The sequence below is a fragment of the Peromyscus eremicus genome, chromosome 8b, assembly GCF_949786415.1.
Source record: "Peromyscus eremicus chromosome 8b, PerEre_H2_v1, whole genome shotgun sequence".
NCBI lineage: Eukaryota > Metazoa > Chordata > Mammalia > Rodentia > Cricetidae > Peromyscus > Peromyscus eremicus.
This window is the reverse complement of record NC_081424.1, coordinates 19,544,814-19,566,523: the sequence shown is the minus strand read 5'-3', so window position 1 is coordinate 19,566,523 and position 21,710 is coordinate 19,544,814. Positions and strand designations below refer to the sequence as shown.

The window sequence follows — 21,710 nt, the reverse complement described above, 5'->3', positions numbered from 1 at the left end:
ATTTTCTTCAGTCTGAAGCTACAGATAATTTTTGAGTTAAGTGAGAAATTTTCTCAATATTTACAGAGCTAGTCAGATTTTTCAAATTAGATGAACTGTGATAATTTTTTAAAAGGAAAGTTCCTAGTGGCTCATTGTGTATGTGTAGTGTAGTTCCAGCATCCCTACAGTTTGATATCTGTAGGTTTTATGGTGATAGTCCCTGCTCGATTTCTGTCTGCATAATTTGGGGCTTTTTTTCCTTTGTAGTGTCAGTTCTAGGTTCCCAATTTTATTGATCATTTAAAATAACCATATCTTTATTTTTCTTTTCAGTGTCAATGATTTCTGCTTTTTCTTAATTCCTTTCTGCATAGGTTTGGTTCATTTTGCTAGTTTCTTAAGGTAGGAAGTTAGATTAGATTATTGAGACTTCTTTTAAATGTTCTCTCTCTCTCTCTCTCTCTCTCTCTCTCTCTCTCTGTCTGTCTTTCTCAACAACAAATAGATGAGAAAATCAGACTGTTCAGAGTAAAGGTTTGTTTCAACTCACTGTTTTAGAGGCTCTTGCCCATGATTAGGTGGCCTGTGCCTATTAGGCTTCTAATGGGGATCACAGTGGCAGATTGCATGGTAGAGCAAAACTGCTCACTTCATGGCCAGCAACTGAAAGAGAATTGGAGGAGACCAGGGCCGTATAAGCCTCTGGAATGCAGGTATAAAGATCTGTCTTAGGAGCACTCCCGCCCCCAAACTTAAAGTTTATACCACTTCTCAGTAGCACCACGCTGGGGATCTTGCAAACTTTTACACATGAGCTTTGTTACATTTGAGATGCAAAGTACATTCTTCCTCTGGTCCCAAAAGTTTATGTTTATATCACACCGTTAAAAACATTTAAACTCTAAAGAGTTCCCTAGATTTTAACTGTTTAGCATTGCTCAAAGATCTAAATTCAAAGCTTTCTTCTGTAATATTGTTGTGAGCCCTTATTAAAAAAAAACAAAAAAAAGTTTCAGCTTTCTGATATAATGGTATAAGAGGCAAAAAAGCAAATATTCCTATACCAAAAGAGGAATAGAGGAATCGGAAGAAATTGGACCAAAGCAAGACTGGAAGCCAGTGTGGCAAACGCTGAATCTTAAACTTCCATGTCTGGTATTTAGGACACATATTAGGTGTGGGCTTCCAAGGCCAGAGTACCTGCAAGCTTACAGCTGTATTGATAGCCACTTGGCCACTCTTGATCTGGCTTTGCACATTGCCAGCAGCCTTCTTTAGCGACATTCTACATTGCTGTCACCATTCTCTTAGGGTTTCCATCCCTCAAAGCCTTAGTTACTATTTGGGGATTGCTTGTAGGGATACTGTCTATATCACACACTTCCTAGGCTGTTCTTTGCTTCCTATTCTCATGTGCACTTGGCAAAAAACATCTAGATGTATGTATGCATGCAGTGCCCAAGTACTTAGCTGCTTTCAAATTTCTGCACCTAAGCTGCCTTATCACCTTTACGCTTGGACACTTAAAAAGATTTAGGGAATGGACAACATGTATCTGACTCTTGCTGTGGATAACAAGAGTTGCCTGTAATCTAGATCCCAACCATATCCTCATTGTCACCCGAAACTTCCACAGTACAGGCTTCACTGACCCATCCTTGTCAGCATTCTGATTGGAGCTCTTCTCTGGAATTGCTTATTGGACAAGGCTTGTACGACTCAAAGCTTTCTCTAGCCTGATTGTCTTCCTGTGAGCTGGGTATGGTGTAATCTCAGCACTAGGAGGCTGAAGCAGGAAGATTGCCACGAATTTGAGCTCAGCCTGAACTATGTAATAAGATCTTGTCACAAACAAACAAACAAACAAACAAACAAACAGAAAACAATAGAAATCCAAGCAAATAAGTAGATAAACAGAAACTCTTAATGTAGGACAGTCTCATCCCTTTCTAAAGTGTGAAACGTATGGCAAGGATAGAGACCCCTTCTCTAAGTACCTGTAGAGTAATTCCAAAACCTGTCCACAGTCAGATATGAGTAAATGCAAAGCACCCCTCTCTACTGTAACAAATACTGAAACCAATAGCTTACAAGTAGGAAGGTTTATTTTGATGCCTATTTTAGAGGTTTTGTCCCAAGACCTCTTGGGCTCATCGTTTTAATTAAAGCAGCACAACATGGGAGGAGTGTTGCAGAGAGAGCTGTTCACCTCCTTACTGTGAAGTCTGGGAGTGGGTAGGAGGAGGGAGGGGAAGAAGATTCCATGGTTTCCTTATGTCCTGAATACCACTCAAGTTTACAGAACCTCTCAATACTGCCCTCTGGGGACCAAGCCTCTAAAACAGGATACCTGGTGAGATGGCTCAGGTAATGGAGACCTTTGCCACCAAGCCCAACCTTAGTTCAGTCCTTGAACCCATATGGAGGAGAGAACTGATTCCTGTAAGTTGTCCTCTGACCTCTACACACTGAGGCATATGCCCTTCCCCTAAACAAATAGCTGAATGTGGGGACATTGAAGATCTAAATTGCAACATCTCCCCTCTCAGAAACTGTTTTACCTATGTCCCACAGAGCTGGAAGTTCATATTTTCATTTTTATTCAGTTGAGTGTATGCATGTGTAATAGTTTAAATATTTATTATTTTATATATGTATTTTACTGGCACATATGTAAGTGTATCATGTGCCTTTGAATTCAGGAGAGGGTGCCAGATCCCCTGGAACTGGAGTTACAATGCTTATGAGCTGCCATGTAGGGACAGGGAACTGAACCCTGGGTCATCTGCAAGAGCAACAAGTTCAGTATGTTTTATACTTTGTGACTTCTCCTTTGCACCTTAGGATTATGTAGAGTGTATTTACTTATTTAACTATATTTTGCTACCTGGCTTAATTAGATAATGTTCTTCCGTTGAAAGGAATGGAATACTGGTTCTTTTATTTTCAGTTGGATGAATTGGATGGCCTCTTTTGATACCCACGGGATAGAGGAGAGCACTTTCTTCCTGTTGGTCTAGGTTTCCCTTGGGAACATCACTGATCCCAATGTGGATTGCTTCATACATCTGGAGGTGATGGATGTCCAGAGCCTCTATTAGGGCAGATCTCTTCTGTCATTGTGTGTGTGTGTGTGTGTGTGTGTGTGTGTGTGTGTGTGATTCATCCTCACAGACAGGGAATGAGGCTCCTGTCTCCCTGTGTGGCCTTTTTTGATGTCACTGTTGTAAGGCCCTTGGATACTTTATTAAAACTTGACAAGTTTGGAAGCTTAGATTTCTCACTTGGCGTTAGTTGGTGAGGGTGCAGATTGGGCTACACTGCTTTCTGTGTTGGCTGGTTAGTGAATGGAGTTAACCATGCAGACCTTTTCTGTCTTCTTGCTGTATTCTTTCTTTGTTTTTGGGCTAGCAAGAATGAGCTTTTGTTGGGGTTCTTTTGGACATTCCTATTGGTCATTATGAATTTCTGCTTTTGCTGTTCCTAAGTCTTAGAGCCGTAAGGCAAAAAGGAAACATAAAGAGTGCCCTGTTTCCTTGTCCCCCTTTCCATGGTCCTTGCATGGTCTGCCTTCTTCCTCTAACCTTTCAGGTCTCCTGTTCCTTTTATATGTAATATTCAATACTTTTAGTTGTATTTAGACACAGTATTAGGAAAATACCTTTTCTTTTTCCACTGCTTTTTTGGTAAATCATGTTTAAATATTACTAGCTCATAACTTGGCTGTCAGTCCATAGGATATTGATTTTATTGTCAGTTTGCATAAGGATATTTCTAACTTTTAAATTGTAATACTACTTAAAGTTATAAAGTAAAAGAGATAACACAGAGTAAAATTTTTAAATAAAACTAATAATATTGTTAACACTTAAAGAGCCACAAATATAATGCCCAAAGTTGGTATTCATATATAAAATTTTATGTATTTAGTACTTTAACACAGGTAAAAAAATATAAGAAATCTGTTTGATGGATTGCAGATGACCAATAGCATTGAAAAGATGATCAGATTTAGTCATAGTGAAATGAATGTCAGATGAGATGCTGATTCTCAACAATGAAACTGATCCTTCTTTCTCCAAAATACACAGTGATATCCAGATCTGAGCAAAGCTGAAAAATATTACTCCTTAGAGAGGAAGCTTGGCAGTGTTAACATCTGTATTGCTGTTACTTTATTCTAGGCACACTAGTTCTTCTTTTTCCCACCTTTCAGATAAAGTGAGACACAAAAGGGTTAGATAACTTACCCGTAAGCAAGCAGAACTGGGAGTGTAGTAGTAAAATATTTAGGGATCATGTACAAGGCTATGAATTCGATCTTCAATACCACCAAACCAAACCAAACTAGCCAACTAGAAAATCAAAAACAAAACAACCCACCAGAACCAAACCATAGGTAACATGTAATGTTTCCACTCAGCATAGGCTTGTGTAGTGAAACTATATAATATGTATAAGAATATTTATCGCCACACTGAAAAGTGTGATGCAACTTTAAGAGTCTATGTATAGAAAGGAAAATGATTCAATATTTCACTAAGTATCATTTTAAATTAATTATGTGTGTATGTGTACACACTTATTCCTGTATATTTCTATACCTTACAAGAAGAAATTCAAGCAAGTTTTCAGGTTAGGATGCCAAATTAAATACACTTCTTTATTGCCCCCTGAAACTCTCCTAAAACTTAGATGAAAGAACCAAAAGGTATATGAAGATAATAGGAAAATGATATTAAAATTATGGGAATTATTAGATGAATAACTTTAGCAATTGTTAGCATCTGGACATGGTGGCCCGTACCTTTAATCCTAGTACTTGGGATACAGAGGCAGGCAGACTTGAGTTCCAGGCCAGCCAGAGCTACCTAGTGAACCTTGTCTCCCTTTTCCCATTGCTAAAATTGTTAGCAGGCCCCAAGTGGCTAGACCCTAAGTTAGCGTCACAAAAGTGTAGCCGACCCTAAGGGTCTTCAGAAAGGCTTAAGAGCTGCAGTTCCAGGTCTGCAGGGCTTCTGTAGTGAGCTCCCCAGATCAGAAGGGAAGGTTCACCTTCATCTCCTTGGAGATTTTTAGACTATCTAAAACCAAGGTGTTGGAAAACCCTTTCCTCTGAAGGCCTCAGGCAAAAGGCATGGCTTTTCCTGGCACCCCGTTGCACCCTCTCCTGATATTTGTCTCCTTTTCATGTCCCCTTTGTCTTCAGATGTTTCTCTTTCTTCTCCTTATAAGGGAAATGATGTTTGGAATTACCAGTCTATGGCATTTGCTCCTACCTAATTCTCTATGACTGTTACCTTATTTTTGACTACGTCTGCAAGGGACTGATTTTCAAATTCACTCATATCATATTTACTAGTGTGTGTGTGTGTGTGTGTGTGTGTGTGTGTGTGTGTGTGTGTGTGTGATAGAGAGAGATAGGTTGAGAGAGAGAGAATGATTTTAGCTTATCTTAAGTGTGATATGACACATTAAGAGACACAGTTCAGCCGGGTGGTGGTGGTGGTAGCGGTGGCGCACGCCTTTAATCCCAGCACTCGGGAGGCAGAGGCAGGCAAGATCTCTGTGAGTTCAAGGCCAGCTGGGACTACAGAGTGAGTTCCAGGAAAGGTGCAAAGCTACACAGAGAAACCCTGTCTTGAAAAACCAAAAAAAAAAAAAAAAAAGAGAGACACAGTTCAGTCCACAACGTTCTGTACAATTTGTGAGGGTAAATGGAAAGTCATAAAAAAGTGCTGGAGAGTAGCTTGAATGAAACTGGATCTAAAAAGGAAGCCAGGGAACTGTACTCGAAGCTTTAGACAATGTTTTTGGATATTTTCATTAACAAAATTTAAAAGTTATTAGTGAACATAACAACTTTTATTATTGTGATAATAATGATATTAGTTTTAGTGATATCATAATGATATTAGATATTAGTGAAGAAAACAGATGGGGATTTAAAGTTGCGGAGTCTGTGCTCTGTTCTTAGGGTTGTTTCAAAGTTTTGCTTTAAGCAGCTCATTCACTTCCCTAACCTTAGAGGTCCTGTGCAGTTCCTTCTCAGATAATCACTGGAGATCCAGAGAGAAATTCTGTAGGTTTTGAAGTTTTGACTTAAAAGCTCGATAATTCTATAGTGAATTACTTAAGCTCAAAATAGTATAACATTAATCAGGAAACTCTAGAGCTCCCTGCTGGAAGCCTTTTCTCAGTTTACCCAAGACAATGGGGTGCTGTCCTCTTCATGACAGTGACCAGCAGAACACCTGAACATCCTTCACTGTGAAGACTGTAGTTTTCATAATTTCCTGAAGTTCTTGGATTTGCCTGCATATTATATAATAACCCTTTTCTACTTCTCTTTAAGGTTTTTTATTTTTATTCTGTGAATTAATGTGAAGCCAATTTGTGTTAGTAGTAGCAAATCTGTTTTTCTCACCAAATAATTGCACGAAATACAAGCTCCCGTGATCTTTTAGGGATAGACAGCATGAGTTTCCCTATTTCCTTGAACAGGCTGACTGAAGACATCTTTTTCTTTTGCAGGGGCTGGTAAACTTGCCTTAGTTTGTGCTTTCACTTCCAAGCTAAACTTCAGCTCCTTTCCTTGCCAGATTTTTATTAATACAAGAATCAATTGTTTCATTAATTTTTATGGTATGTTGTATAATACTATAAAGATATTCTAAAAGACAATCATTTAATGTAAGGCATGTTCCTAGAAGATAGTCTTATTTAAAGGTTATTTTATATGGGTAAAATTGTCAAAATCTGAAGACAGGGTAAGTAGGGCAGGACTTTTAGGAAACAATAAAGGCTGTGAAGAATTGTGACTGAGAAGGAGATAGGATGCTAGAAGACTGACTGTGGATAAGAGAGATAATTTCTGTGGAACATGAGTCGGAATTGTGGTTTGAATGAAAATGTCCCCCACAGGCTCAGATGTTTGAACACTTGCTTCCCGGTTGGTGGCACTGCTTGGGTAGGTGTAGGAGATGTGGCCTTGCTGGAGGAGGTATGTCACCAGGGGTGGGTTTTGACGGTTCAAAGCCGAGAGCTGTTTCCAGTTCATACTCTGTTTGTGCCTATGGTTTAAGATGTGAGCTCTCAGCTTTCTGCTCTAGCCACCATGACTCTACTCTGCCATTCCGGCCTCTTATCCCCTGGGAACTGTAAGCCCAAAAAACTTTTTTCTTACAGGTTGTCTAAGACTACTCATTCAGTAGGAAAGACTACTGTATTTTGACTTAGCACTTGATTCTGAGTGTGTATCCTCTCTTCTGAATTGTTGTGCCCTGTGGTTTCTGTTGAATGAGAACTATTGGTGTGTTGGTGTCCTCCGTGTTCTTTGGCAAATGTCCCCACAGAGTCCAGAGGTTGATTTATAGACTTCTGTTTTTCCTTGTGAGATTTGCTTCCTGGCCTGTCTTTGTAGTGTAAAGGGACCGAAAGAACTACTGTGGAGAATTGCTGAATGCTGCAAATAGCATAGCAGTAGAACACTGATAGATGGATGCTCCCAGTAAACGTGAGCTTTAAAGTGTGCTGTCTGCTGGACTGCTATATAAAAGTGTCATGTGAATGTGACGTGTGTGCTTTACACACTCAATCCTTGGTTCTGTAAATTATCATCTGTTAACCAGAAGTCTGCATTTTTTTGTCGTTTATAAAATTAATTATGCTTGTTTACCTACTTTTTCTTCTTTCTTTTGTACTAGGACCTTGCACACATTAGGCAATGTTTCACCATTAAGCTATATCCATGGCTAATCTACCCTTGTTAAACATATACTTCTGGACAGTATAGAATAACTTCCAGAATATTCAACTCCTTTTTACTATAGCCCCTTGCTTGAGAATTCCCTACCATGGCCTATTATAGTAATTTCTAAACAATATATATTTTGTTTAAGTATTAGCAAATGTAATCTGAGCTTATTTTAAAAATTCAAATAAAATATTCTACAAAATATTTTAATAAGCTGTCTTCAGGCCTTTTTTGGTGATATGTCCAAATAATATTATAACATGTTATATAATCCAGATATTTAACTTATTATAGTTATTTTGGGTTTGATACATTCCAGTCATTATTTCTCTTTGTAAGACAGTTAAGGTGGAAGATTATCTATATATACACTAAATGCCATTTTAATTTTTGAGTATAGATAAAAGTACATGAAATAGTTTTTTATTTTGGTTCTATAGTATATTGTTTTAATACTGCATGTATAAAGTCAGTCAACAAAGACTAAGCTCAAATTACAGGGCTTCTGATAGGCAGATTTCAAGCAGTTCCTTTATCTGTGAAACGACAACAAAAACCCCCTTTTGGCTTACTGTACTGAACTGTGTTTAGTAGTCTGTGTTGGGTTATTTTTTAAGCATACTAAGAAAGGTGCAGATAGAGGTAAGTTTTTGCTTTTGATAATTTCCTACTGCTAATTTTCTTTGGGGAACGATAATTTTCTCCAATTAATTTCATTTATCATAAATAAACAGGTCCAATAAAATGAACTGTTTAATCACACCTTCATTAGTTGGTTTACTAGTAATAGGCCATTTAATACTTTATGTTTTGAGCTCATTCTGTGTGTTTGTATGAGAGGAGTCACTTGCTAGGTTGTCTTCATCTTAGGAAAAAGACAAGGGCTCTTTAAAGTAAGGGTTACTTAGTGTCTCCTGTGTGTTAGACAGGGCTAGTGGTAGAAACAAAGCAGCTGTTTCTCCTTGTCTATATACCATCCAGTGGAGAGGACAGCAAGTGATGTAAAATAAGGAAGCAATCTGTAAGTGAAGCATGCTGGGAGGTAAGGACGATGTTGGGCAGTGGGAGGATGGGGAGGTGGAGTAAGTGTATGTCTTGAGGATTCATTTAAACAGAGTCCAAGAAGGTGGGAGGTGCTGGCTGGGCAGGGTTAGAGGAGTACACACAGTCTAGGTGGAGAGGTCAGCGTGGTCAGAGTCTGAGAGTAAGTCAGTACTGTGGTGTATGTGCTAATGGGAAGGTAAGAACACAGAAAAGCTGAATTGGATGTCAAGGGACTGCTTGCTGTATTTGAGTAGGAGTTGATGGTAACTTATTCACAAGAAGAGAGACAGGAGAAGAAGAAAATGAGGTCATTCAGGAGGTAAAAACCGTACCTTCTCCCTCACCCTCCTGCTTTTTTGGACAAGGTCTTATGTATCCTAGGCTTGCCTTGATCACTACATAGCCAAGGTGTTACAGGCATGTGTCCTCATCAGTACTTATGACTTTGAGATATCACAACATTCGTGGTCTTAAGATGAATAAAAATGTCTTTTGTAAAGTAGGTGTGGTGCCATATGTCTGTGTCAGTACTCAGAAGCCTGGGGCAGGAGGATTATGAGATCCAGACCAGAATGGGCTATATAGAAAATTGAAAATAAGCGTCATCTGTATAATAGCTAGACCCTATCTTAAAACCAGTCAAACAGAAAACCCATACATTTTGCAATATAATATAATTCATATAAACTGTGAAATCCTGAGGTAAAATCGAACCATCTTAATTTTGAACAGTTTAATAATGTGTCCAGAGGTTGCAGTTTTCCAGGTGGTGGAAGTGACATTGTCTACCTCTCACTCCAAAGCCTTTCTGAACGCTGACATGCCTATGCTTAGAAAGAACAGAGGAGAAAAGGCCTGAGCAGTGAGGGCAATGTTGTCTAGCTAACAGTAGATGGAGAAACAGCCCAGGCTTCTGTTTTGAGTTCTGCTCTTGGTTAAGTAAGATAACCTCTGTGGGCCAGTTCTTCAATTCATGGTTGTAGGTCAAAGTACCCATAAACTATTTTAAAATATTTACCTAAAATATACAGACTACTTTGAAATATTAATTTTAAAAAGGAAGGAATTACTTATGATGTAAAAATGTTTTGCCCATTTGTTACAGTACACTGTGATTATGGTATTAACAAGAAAGCAAAAGAAAAAAACCTATCATGATATGTAAAAATGATTGCCTTGTGGTTCAAGTAAAATATTATAATTCATATTGATTAATAATTGTGCTCCTATATTTTAAATCAGAATGTTTTGATTTGAGGCTTTATTTTTAACTAAAAACTTATGATTTATTATTATCATTTGGATCTAGGATAGAAACTCTTTTGCATTTAATTCCTTCTTGTTATAGGAGAGTAGATCAGAGAAGATGTGGAAATGGGGAGGTTCTATATAAGAACATAGAATCAATGTGTTCATAGATAAAAATAACAGAAAGTTGAGATTTGGCTAAAGATTCAGAAATGTTATCTTAAATGTAATTCGCTTACATTGCTAAGTTATAGTGATGTCCTTAAACAGTTTTTACATCTGTCACTAGCTCTTTTCTGGTTTCCTGAATGCTACAGATCCTGTTCTCTAGTTTGTAAAACGACTGCTTCTCAGCTAGTTTTAGATTGCACTGTTGTAGTTTAGATGTGGACTAGATGACTTATCAAAAACTTTCATTTGAGATTCGTGACAACAGTCAGATAACTTGAAGCACATTAGGAAATACATTGCATCTATCTTTAATTAGTTTCCCTGGGCAAACTAATATTTTTAAAGGGTTAACACAGTTAACATTTTCTAGATGCTTCTCTTGACTCAGAAGTAATAGTTAGTCCCCCCAAGACACTCATATGTCAGATATTTGAGGCCTTGTTTATTTATTCATGTGCTGTATGTGCATGTTATGGATGTACATATGTGTATAAATAGACTAGCCTTTGATTTTTTTTTTTTTTTTACTTTTGACAGTAATGAATTCCAGATGTTACAGTAAGTCATATTTTATCGTAAAACTCTGAGTACTGGTCATAGTTGAACTTGGAATATGTAAGCTTGAAAGCTTCAGAGCTGGAGTCATACCCAGATGATGGGTGTTCTCATGAATTGAGCAATAGAATGCTTGTTTAAAAGTGGTATTTCTGAGCCCCCTTTCTACCAGTGCTGATCATATTCTACTGATGTATGGTAGCATATTCCAGGTAACTTTTTTGCATGCTATGGTTTGAGACTTTTTAGTAAGGAACTTCTAGGGGTAACTTCTGCCCTTAATTTAATTAAGATCATATTCTATAAACACTGTCTGTTGGTTGTATTCAGATTTATAGTAACAAATTCAAGGGTAGTGCTAAGGAAGTGGCCCAGTTGGTAAGGTGCTTGCCTGATATGCATGAAACCCTCAGTTCCATCCCAGTATCCCAGAACCCACATAGAGTGCTGTCCACCTGTGGTCCCAGCATCCCAGAACCCACATAGAGTGTTGTCCACCTGTGTTCCCAGCATCCCAGAAACCACATGGAGTGCTGTCCACCTGTGGTCCCAGCATCCCAGAACCCACATAGAGTGCTGTCCACCTGTAGTCCCAGCACTTGAGAAATGAAAGTAGGAGGGTCAGAAGTTCAGAAGCTGATTACATAGATAGTTCAGTCCTATCCTGGGGCTCCATGAGACTCTGTCTCAAACACATAAAAGACATTAAAAAAAGTAATCTGCCGGGCGGTGGTGGCACATGCCTTTAATGCCAGCAATCAGGAGGCAGAGGCAGGCGGATCTCTGTGAGTTCGAGGCCAGCCTGGGCTACAGAGTTAGTTCCAGGACAGGCTCCAAAGCTACACAGAGAAACCCTGTCTCGAAAAACCAAAAAAAAAAAAAAAAAAGTAATCTGATGAAGTGGCTTTTATCACCAATTGTTGATCTTTTATGCAGTTGGAAAATCCCAAGCAACTGAAGGCAGATAGGAAAGTAGCACATTGTTAGCCCCCAGGCAGCAGCCAGGCCTGGTGATTATGTTTCAGTGTTTGCAGTAGCAATGGGAAGTAGATAATCACCTGATAGAGTATTCACACTTCTCTAACAATGTTATTAAGATATTTCAGATTCTCTGAGAATCATAAAAACACCTTTGTAGAAATATGGCCAAGAGGTACAATTATGTTACCTGAAAAAAACATTAAGACCTCATGGAAAGTAAAATGTGAAAGCCAGATTCTTTCTTTGCTGTCTCTTTCTTCTCTTGCCAAAATGCTTGGATTTGGCATAGACTTCCATAGTTAGATGATACAGTATCCCAGTTTTCTGATAGTTATGTCTGAGACTTTAGTGTTGGATCATTAGTAAGACCTCTATGTAGGGACATAGACTTTCCTCCTTTATTGAGTGCTATATTATTACCCACTGAACTAACCAGACTTTTCTTTTAAAGGTACAATACTTTGAAAAATACACAATACTAGGATAAATATGAATATGTTTTCAAGTATAACTGTCATCCTTTCATACACTTAATAATTTAAGCATATTTAGAAAGTAGTGTTTGACAAATAGTGGGTGACTGTAATACTTCACTGTCACCAAGAGCAGGTCATCCAGACCAAAACCTAGAGGAGCATTGCAGTTGTGTGAGTACCCAACCCAGCAGGGTACAGTGAAGGCAGTGTTAAGTAGGGAATTTATAGCTTTGAGTGCCTACACTCCAAAGTCAGAGAGAGCTCAAGTAAAGAGCTTGAAGATGTGCCTTAAAGCCTTGAAAAACCAAAACCAAAAGCAGAAGGTGGCAAGGAATATCAGGGCAAAAATTGATGAAATAGACTAAAAATATTAAAAAGAATCTATGAAATTCGTCAATTCTTAGCCAAATTAACCACAAGAATGTAAAGCCTATATACAAACTTGTAGCCAGTAACATGGTAAATAGCCAAAAACTTGAAGCATTCTCACTAAGATCGGGGGTAACACAAGAGTGCTCATCTCCCCACTCTTCCTCAGTGTAGTGCTTGGACAATAAGACAGCAGAGTAAATTATGGGGGTACAGATAGGAAAGGACTCTTTATGATTCTATACACATAAAACCTTAAAACTTTGGAAAACTGGAGCTGATAAACACACCCAGCAAAGTAGCAGGATACAAATTTAACATACACATATGTTTATTAATGGTAACCATATCAAGAAATCAGGGAAATAATCTTCACAGTAGCCTTAAAACCATATAGTAAATCAATCCCCAAACCTTGGAGTAAACCTACCCAAGGAAGCAGAAGACCTCTCTGTCAGATGAATAGATAGTGAAAATGTTGTGCATAGACACAACAGGATTTTATGCAATTGTAGAGAAAGGTAAATGGTGCAGTTTGCAGGAAAATGGGTGGAACTGGAAACTGTGATAACTGAAATAACCGAAATAATAAAGAGAAACCGTGTATGTTCTCTGTCGTTCGCATATCTCAGCTACTAATTTACGTACATACGTACATCAGTTTGTCTGTCTATCTGTAATTACATGAGAGTGAGTATGTGTAGTGGACATGAAAGTGGCAGATGAGAGGCAAGAAAATGAGACTAATGGGGTGGGAGTGGATAGTAGAACACACGTGATATGAAAATGGAAGGGGAAATATCAATACTGGGGAGAGGGAAAGGTGTAAGCAGAGGGAGAACATGAAGATGGGGGAAGAAAAGAAGGTGATGATGGTAGTTCACCCACTAGGATGTACGCAAAAGCAGAAAGAAAACCTGATAACAGATAAAGATGCTCCTGGAAACCATAGGCTGTTCAACAGAAGTCTCAGTACCAGGGGTGGGCTCAAATGGTTGGTCTAGGAGGCCACTAGGGCCCCCAGAAGGATACAGTTATTTACTCTCACTGCTGGTTACTTCTCAGCACTGATGAAACTGTGTTGCTAAAGAGATTTCATATGCTTTGGTCTCAGGATGTGGAGAAATCCAGTTGGAACTGGGGTGGAAGCCTCCTTCCCGCTTTAGCTCACTACTGCTAGAGGGTGTTAGGCAGGCTGTAGAGAATTGTCATCAAAAGTCTTAAGTTTTGATGGGAGCTGCAGACCCCAAGAACTACACTATAGTTGGTTTTTATTACTCTTTGGGGGCCTATCAGCCGTCTCCCAAATAAATACATGGAGACTTATTCTTACTTGTGAATATCCGGCCTTAGCTTGTCTTGTTCTTGGCCAGCTCTTCTAAGTTCAATTATCCTGTTTTCTTTATGTTTTGCCCCTGGGTTTTTTAATGTTTCTTTATTCTATATCTTTCTTTCCTTCTTACTCCATGGCTGGCTGTGTGGCTTGGTGGCTAGCCCCTGGCATCCTCTTCTTTTCTTGCTCCTTCCTCTTCTCCTGAGCATAGATTTCTCCTCCTATTTATTCTCTCTGCCTGACAGCCTGTCTATTCCTCTCCAAAGAGCTATTGGCCGTTCAGCTCTTTATTAGACCAATCAGATGTTTTAGGCAGGCAAAGTAACATAGCTTTAGTCAAACAAATGCAACATAAAATAATACAACACATCTTTGCATCATTAAATGTGAGAGTCTTTCGGAGTCCACCTCTGGCCTCCTTCCACCTTTCAAAGGGTTCCTGGGTGGAGGAGTGAGGAATGAGGAAATATTAGGTAGAAAGAGACAATAAAAAAGACAGAGACACAGAATAGCTTCAGGAGGGCCCTGGGTCAATACCTAGTCACCCAGAGCTTTATTCAAAAGGGCTTTTTGTAATATGCCAAGGGGAGAGGCAAAAGACCTCCCCCTTGCAAGATCAAAGCACATCGTATAGCCAAGTGTAGACCCTTCCAAACACCTGGTAACCACACCCTTGGCCAAATTATTCCATTATGCAGCTCTGCTGGGTAAAGCAAGCTCAGATTCTATGACCTTGAGTAAGATCTCACTAGGCAGCCTCTGTAGGCCTCCACAGTTAAACAATATTCTACAGCATAAATGAATACAACACATCTTAAACTAATATTCCACAATACTACACTACTGACTGGCCAGGCAAAATGTGCCCACAGGTGCGATAGTGGCAAGTTAAGTAAGAGGGGAACCATCTGCTCTCTGAACAGATTTTAGAGCTGCCCAATGGGAGGGAATCTACATTTACTACTACCAACTTGGTCAAATGCCTTTGGCTAGGGATGTCATAGGCCCTAGAGGGGAAGTTACTGCTATTTTCCTGCTAACTGGACATGATGTGTCCATCAAACTGCTGTCTAAATATTGTGTTTGTACCCTTGGTTAAGTGCTACTGTCGGCTTTCGTCAGAGACACTCCCCCCCCTTTTTTTTTTGCAGTGGTTAGCAATAGCTGCAGAGACTTAGAACTGGTCAAAATGCTGAGAATAAGGGACTGGTTGCTGAAAGCTCAGCCATACATGGGAGTTATATATCACCCACTTCAAGGCTCAGGAAATACTGCAGAAGAAGGGGGAAAAAAACGTAAGAGCCAGAGAGAGGAAGGAGTGGAATGCATTGGAACACTCCTCAGAATGACAGTACCATTGCACTCTTGATCTCATAGCAGTTATGATTCCTAGTACAAGACCTATACAAGATCGGGCCTGTCAACACTCTGTCATGGGTGGGGCTAGGAAGAAGAAGAAGAAGAAGGACCCATGAATATCCCATGCCCTGTCTTTATAGGCAGATAATGGTAGCTAAGGGACTAGGTCTCATGAGACTCCACTGCTCCCTGAGGATCTATGGCCAGTTAGTGGTCCATTAAGGGAGGGAGAGGCATTTTCTTCAATGGGTAGCACTGATGAGGAGTGTGTATGCTCTGTAAATTATCCCTCTCCTGGGTCCCTATAGCAACCCTAAGGAAACTCACTTGCTTATCAAGAACAAACAAACATAGGCACAGCAGTAGAAGATGACTGTGGAGGGGATCACTGGGAGCGGATGGGGAACAGAGGAGAGAAATGGGTGTGGGGATTATGTTTGAAAGTATGGTGAATTCTTTCTGATAACTGTAGAGGGATCATAGTACTAACAATTTCCTCATTTTGAGGAAGAAACTCAGAAATAAATACTGGGAAGCCGCATTCAGATTTTTACTTGGGCAGTTTGCGTTTTACATTTTTAACCTGTTAATTGAAACTGACTTGGCGACCTTTTCTCCTTCCAGATCACTCAACTTCAAGTGGCACACTGTCTTTTAACCCTAGTCGGTCATTGGTCACTCTTCCCACTGCCCATGTGATGCCATCCAACTCCAGTACTTCAATTTCCAAACACAGGGACTCTCTGGCATCAGAGGGCTCTAAATGGAGTGCAAGCCTCCTGCAGACATTGGGAGACCACAGGAGAGGGGAGCAGGACTCCTCACTAGACATGAAAGACTTCCGGCCCCTGCGGAAATGGTCATCCTTGTCCAAACTTCCTGCCCAGGAGAACTGCAACCAGAGTGGCATTGTATGCACAGAAGAGTTGAGGAGTGATTTGGAAAAGGCGGGGAAGGGCAGGGCTTTCCCATCCCACTTAAGGACCTTTGGGCCTAGTTGCTTACATGACAGTATGGAGATGCTTAAGCTCGATGACAAGGAAATAAGTAAAAAGCGCTCGTCAACCCTGGACTGCAAGTATAAATTTGAGAGCTACAACAAAGAGGACGTCAGAGCTGCTGCCTCTGCTCTCAGGAGACAGACCTTAGACATGACGTACAGTGCCTTACCTGAGAGCAAGCCCATTGTGACAGGCTCAGAGGCTTTTGAGTCTCCAAAGTATTTAATGCTTGGCCAGCAGGCAGTAGGTGGAGTCCCCATTCAGCCTTCTGTGAGGACGCAGATGTGGCTTACAGAGCAGCTACGGACAAACCCGTTGGAAGGCAGAACTACAGAGGATTCTTACAGTTTAGCTCCTTGGCAACAGCCGCAAATTGAAGAGTTTCAACAAGGAAGTGAAACGCCAATGCAGGTGAGGCTCAAAACCTAGTGTTTGCTTCCCTCCAGTGGACATTTTGTTTATTGCAGTAAGTATATGACTGCCTACACCACAAGGGCTCTCACAAGTTAATAAATGTAAGTGCTATAAATTTGACATGCTGTGTTGATTAGAAAAACAAAGTCATTTGAGATAAGTTAACATGAGACCCTTAAACATTGTGCTTAACTTGACCTTTACTTTTTTGTTTGTTAAGTAGGCATAAAAAGAAAACATGTTCAATCCAAAGAAATGTGAAACAAAAACAGAAGCTGACATGGTATAAGAGAAAGAAAATTGATTTGGAAAAAAAGGTCTTGGATGTTCTTCCTGATCATATCACATTTAGGACCTAATTTTTTTCTTTTTTTTTTAATAACTTTTAACATGCACACAAAATGTTGATTTTATTATGGGTTTTTCTTACTGTTTTTCTTCATCTTCTGCTCTCCCCACCCCAGTCCAGTTCCCTCCTGTTGGTTCCCTTCCTCGTCCCACAGAGCCTTCTTGCTCTTATGTCATGTATATTTTCTGCTCTCTTTTTTATTCTTCCTCCATCTTAGCCCTTTCTAGTTGGTAATTGTTGCCCTCACATATATAAAATTAAATTCTAGCTTACAATATGAGAGAGAGCACATGGTATCTGTCTTTCTGGGTCTGGGGAACTTCGCTTCATAGAGTAATTTCAAGTCCCATTCATTTTATGCAGATGCCATGTTTTCATTTTCCTTCATGTCCAAGTAAAATTGCATTGTGTACCTGTAACACATTTTCTCACCCATTCATATAGTGATGGACTTCTAGGCTGGGTTCATTTCTAGCTGCTCTGAATGTCAGTAAACATGGCCATTCACCCACTTCTGTGGTGGGACTTCGTCTTAGGTGCTGAGAACCCAGTGTCTGTGACCTGTCACTTCATTTCTTTGGGCCTTAGTTTCTTGTTCTATAAACTGAGAAGATGGAGCCCAGTGATTTGTACCATTTGGTAATGGTTTCTTTGAATTTAACCTCTAAGTCAGCTTCAATTGTTAAGTGAATCAACCATCATTGAATCAGTTTAAAGGAACCACTTTATGATAATACAGCATAGAGAGAAACATAGTGTATTAATACCCATTGAGTATGTGGAATAACATGCTAATGGGTAAATTTCTTGATTTGGAAAAGGGATTGATATGATGTACACTGTGGAGAAAAAACTCAGTTTTGAATCTTTCTAGAACATAGTAGAGGGAGAGCACAATTGATGAGAGACATTCCTATATGCTTTAGAGAAGTGGTTCTCAACTTGTGGGTCGTGACCTCTTTGGAGGTTTGAACAACCCTGTCACAGGGATAGCATAAGACCATCAGAAAACACAGATATTTACATTATAATTCATAACAGTAGCAAAATAACAATTAGGAAGTAGCAATGAAAGTAATTTTGTGGTTGGGTGTCACTACAACATAAGGAACTGTATTAAAAGGTCACAGCATTAGGAAGGTTGAAAACCACTATGCTAAACCATCCAGAGAGGATAGGTAGTGTAATTCTGAAGAATTTTCCTCTGTAGTTAAAGAAAAACCATCTGCCTTCATTGGTTTAGGATATAGGACTCTGTGCACACTGTTCAGCACTGGTCTTGGCTCTTTCCTCTGTGTTTTGATACCCCACCCATGATACCCCAAACTGACTCTGTAGGGTTGTGACAAATTCTTGACTTTGATCCAGGAAGAATGCTTAATTTACATGTGCCCTTTGTATCTGTTGTTTTCAAAGTGGGATGTGGAGAATGTGGACCTCTACGTGCATTAACCATTAGGTTCTCTTAAGTTCACAGTGGATCTGCCCCATGGTGATTAAGTAGTGAATTCTATGGCTAACATTACAATTTTCATGTTCCCTTGGCTATAGTTATTTAAAAAGGAAGATGAAATTTTGTGCCTATATGAATCATAAAGTGGTTTGATCAGTCAAGGTATTGGCAACTAATATTTTTAACATGTTAGTGGAGGCTTTTCTGTTACTTAAATGAAGATTTTGATTAAGTAACATAAAAGAATTTCTTCAAAGTGAGTTGCGAATGAAAAAGCCTGGCTTCTAGTTTGGAAGAATTTTATTATGTTCTTTGTAATTTTTCTTATTTTCACTATTTTTGCATGTTGTTGTGTCTGACTTTTTGACTGAGATAATCTACATACTGAGAGATGAGATTATGACACAATGTAATGTCATTACATTTTGTGACACAAGAGGTAGCTTGAAAAGCACCTAGTATTTTATTTACATGTTTTAAAAATTGATTTGTCTATATGTGTATTTTATCTATATAATTTAGCATGTAGTTTCTTTTTTTATTTATTTAAGAATTTTTTTTATTCATTTTACATACCAACTACAGATTTTCCCTCTCATCCCTCCTCCCGCTCCCTCTCAGTCCCCCCCCCCCCCCCAATCTCCTCTTCAAAAAGGGTAAGGCCTCCCATGGGGAGTTAGCAAAGCCTGGTACACTCAGTTGAGGCAGGTTCAAGCCCTTCCCCCTGCATTAAGGCTGAGCAAGGCATCCCACCATAGGTAATTGGCTCCAGAAAGCCAGGTCATGCACCAGGGATAGATCCTGATCCCACTGCCAGGGGCCTCTCAAACAGATCAAGCTACACAGCTGTCCCATGTGCAGAAGGCCTAGTCCAGTCTCATGCAGATTCCACAGCTGTAGGTCTAGAGATCGTGAGCTCCCATGAGCTTGGTTCATCTGTCTCTGTAGATTTCCCCATCATGATCTTGACCCCCCCTTGCTCATATCATCCCTCTTTTCTCTCTTCGATTGGACTCCCGGAGCTTGGCCTGGTGCTTGACTGTGGATCTCTGCATCTAGCATGTAGTTTCAAGACATTAAAATGAGTATTAGCATATAACCCACACTTGGTTATATTAGCATATAACCAAGCCTTACTCAAAAATAAGGCTAAACAATTGTTAGAAAATTCATTATTTTATGGAGGTCCCCCTCTTGTGTTTGTATTAGAAAATCTTGATTTTTACTTTATTTGAGAAAAGTACCTCTCTTGGACCTTTGCAATACAAAACTCTTTATAATTAGAACATTTTATAGCCAGTAGCATATAATGTATAGCAATTTCACCAAAGTCAAATATTCATTTGAATATAGGTGGTTCTGATTGCAAAATATTGCATTTTATAGATTAAAATTTTTACCACTAAAAATGTAAAAGATAATATTAGATGTTTAAAAATTAGTTTACTTTTAGTATCCTGTAAATTAAGATAATTTACTTCATTATATGAAGTATTTGAATGTTCATTGTCTTCAAAGTTTTATTCCTTACAACTTATTCTATATATCATGATTAGACAGAATAAGCTCCCAGTTATAGAATGGGCTTTCTCCTCACTTTAATGAGCTACACTATTCTGGAATCCTCATGTGACAGAGTGAGGAGAAACCCTGTAAGTTGATGATTAGTCCTGAAATTGATGGAGTAGTGAGTAATATAATGAAGGACACAGGACTTTTCAACTGCGGTTTCATTTTTTCTATCAGTACAGCCAACTGTAGAACTTATGTACTTTTGCATAGATAATTACTCAGACCATTATTAGTGGTTCTCAACCTATAGGTTGTGACCCCTGACAAACCTCTATCTCCAGTAGCAAAATTAGTTATGAAGTAGCAATGAAAATAATTTTAGGGTTGGGTGTCACCACAATATGAGGAACTGTATTAAAGGGTCAAATTATTAGGAAGGTTGAGAACCACTGATTTAGATGATTGTCATCCATGCTTTATATATTTTTTCTGGTGGTGATGGGAATCTCCAGCCCTCGCTGAAGAGAACCCTGTTCACATGGACTCCTTTTGACTGCTCTTTAGATAACTCCTGAACCCAAACATCTCTTTTTCTACCAGGAATTCAGACAGTTTCACTCAGCATCTCCGTTAAGAATACTCATGTTAGAGCCGGTCGGTGGTGGCGCACGCCTTTAATCCCAGCACTCGGGAGGCAGAGCCAGGCGGATCTCTGTGAGTTCGAGGCCAGCCTGGGCTACCAAGTGAGTTCCAGGAAAGGCGCAAAACTACACAGAGAAACCCTGCCTCGAAAAACCGGGGGGAAAAAAAAAAAAGAATACTCATGTTAGAAACCAATGTGAATATTGATGCTTTATATCCTTGTAATCTTTGTGGGAAGTGTGTCTACACATTCTCTTCCTTAGTAATTGCTGCATTAGTAGCATATCTTGAACTGGATTTAAAATTAGGGGATTACAAAGTAGAGGTCTAAACTGTTCTTTATTTTAGCCAATTTAAGTTACTAAGTTTTGGTTAATATATTTTCCAACATAATTTTCTGCTCCTATTTTTTTAGTAGTTATTGAAAGATATTTAAAAATTTAGAAAGGGAGATTGAAAACATATTCAGTAAGAATTATAAAATACTGTTGCTAGCTCTACTAAACTTAGTAAAGTAAATGTTTATTCTCTGGGCATTAGAGGAAGACAGCTGAATCTTATTACAGATAATATGAAGAATAAAGGCTCACACTTAAGTATAATGGAAGAATTATTATTTGGAGAGAAAGAATTCAGAATTTAAAATTTTATAATGCTTGAAATAATACCTTATTGGAAATCTGATTGGAATAGGAGAAACCCTCTAAAACAAGGATATCCATGTCAATGTCAAATTCAGGTGAGATTCTGCTTTATTAGTAATTATCACAGCCACACAGTAAGGTATTCTTGCTTGTTGATCACCAAGCCCTGGAGAGAGCAGATATGTGGTTAACTTAAATATACTTGAATTCCATAATCCTTGAGAAAAATTAGTGATAAGGAATTTTATTTATATGATAATATGATCTTTTCCCTATTTGATTCTTATAAGCTTAAAATATTAGTGTATAGATAAAAGGCACAATCTTTATTTCAAGGTATTTATTCTGACAGATTAACTACTAAGACTTCTGTATAATATAGTAATAATAATGATAGTCATACATGTGAGGACTCAGTGAG

At 38.9% G+C, this 21,710-nt stretch overlaps 1 protein-coding gene across 1 annotated transcript in view; it reads left to right on the top strand.

Annotated features, from left to right (window-relative positions):
- The window catches only part of Cep85l (centrosomal protein 85 like), a 116,101-nt gene that overhangs the window by 18,957 nt on the left and 75,434 nt on the right, over positions 1 to 21,710 (top strand). Inside the window, exon 3 of the mRNA XM_059272579.1 lies at positions 15,899 to 16,686. Coding sequence (XP_059128562.1) covers positions 15,899 to 16,686 — 788 coding nt within the window. The remainder of the gene's footprint in view (positions 1 to 15,898; positions 16,687 to 21,710) is intronic.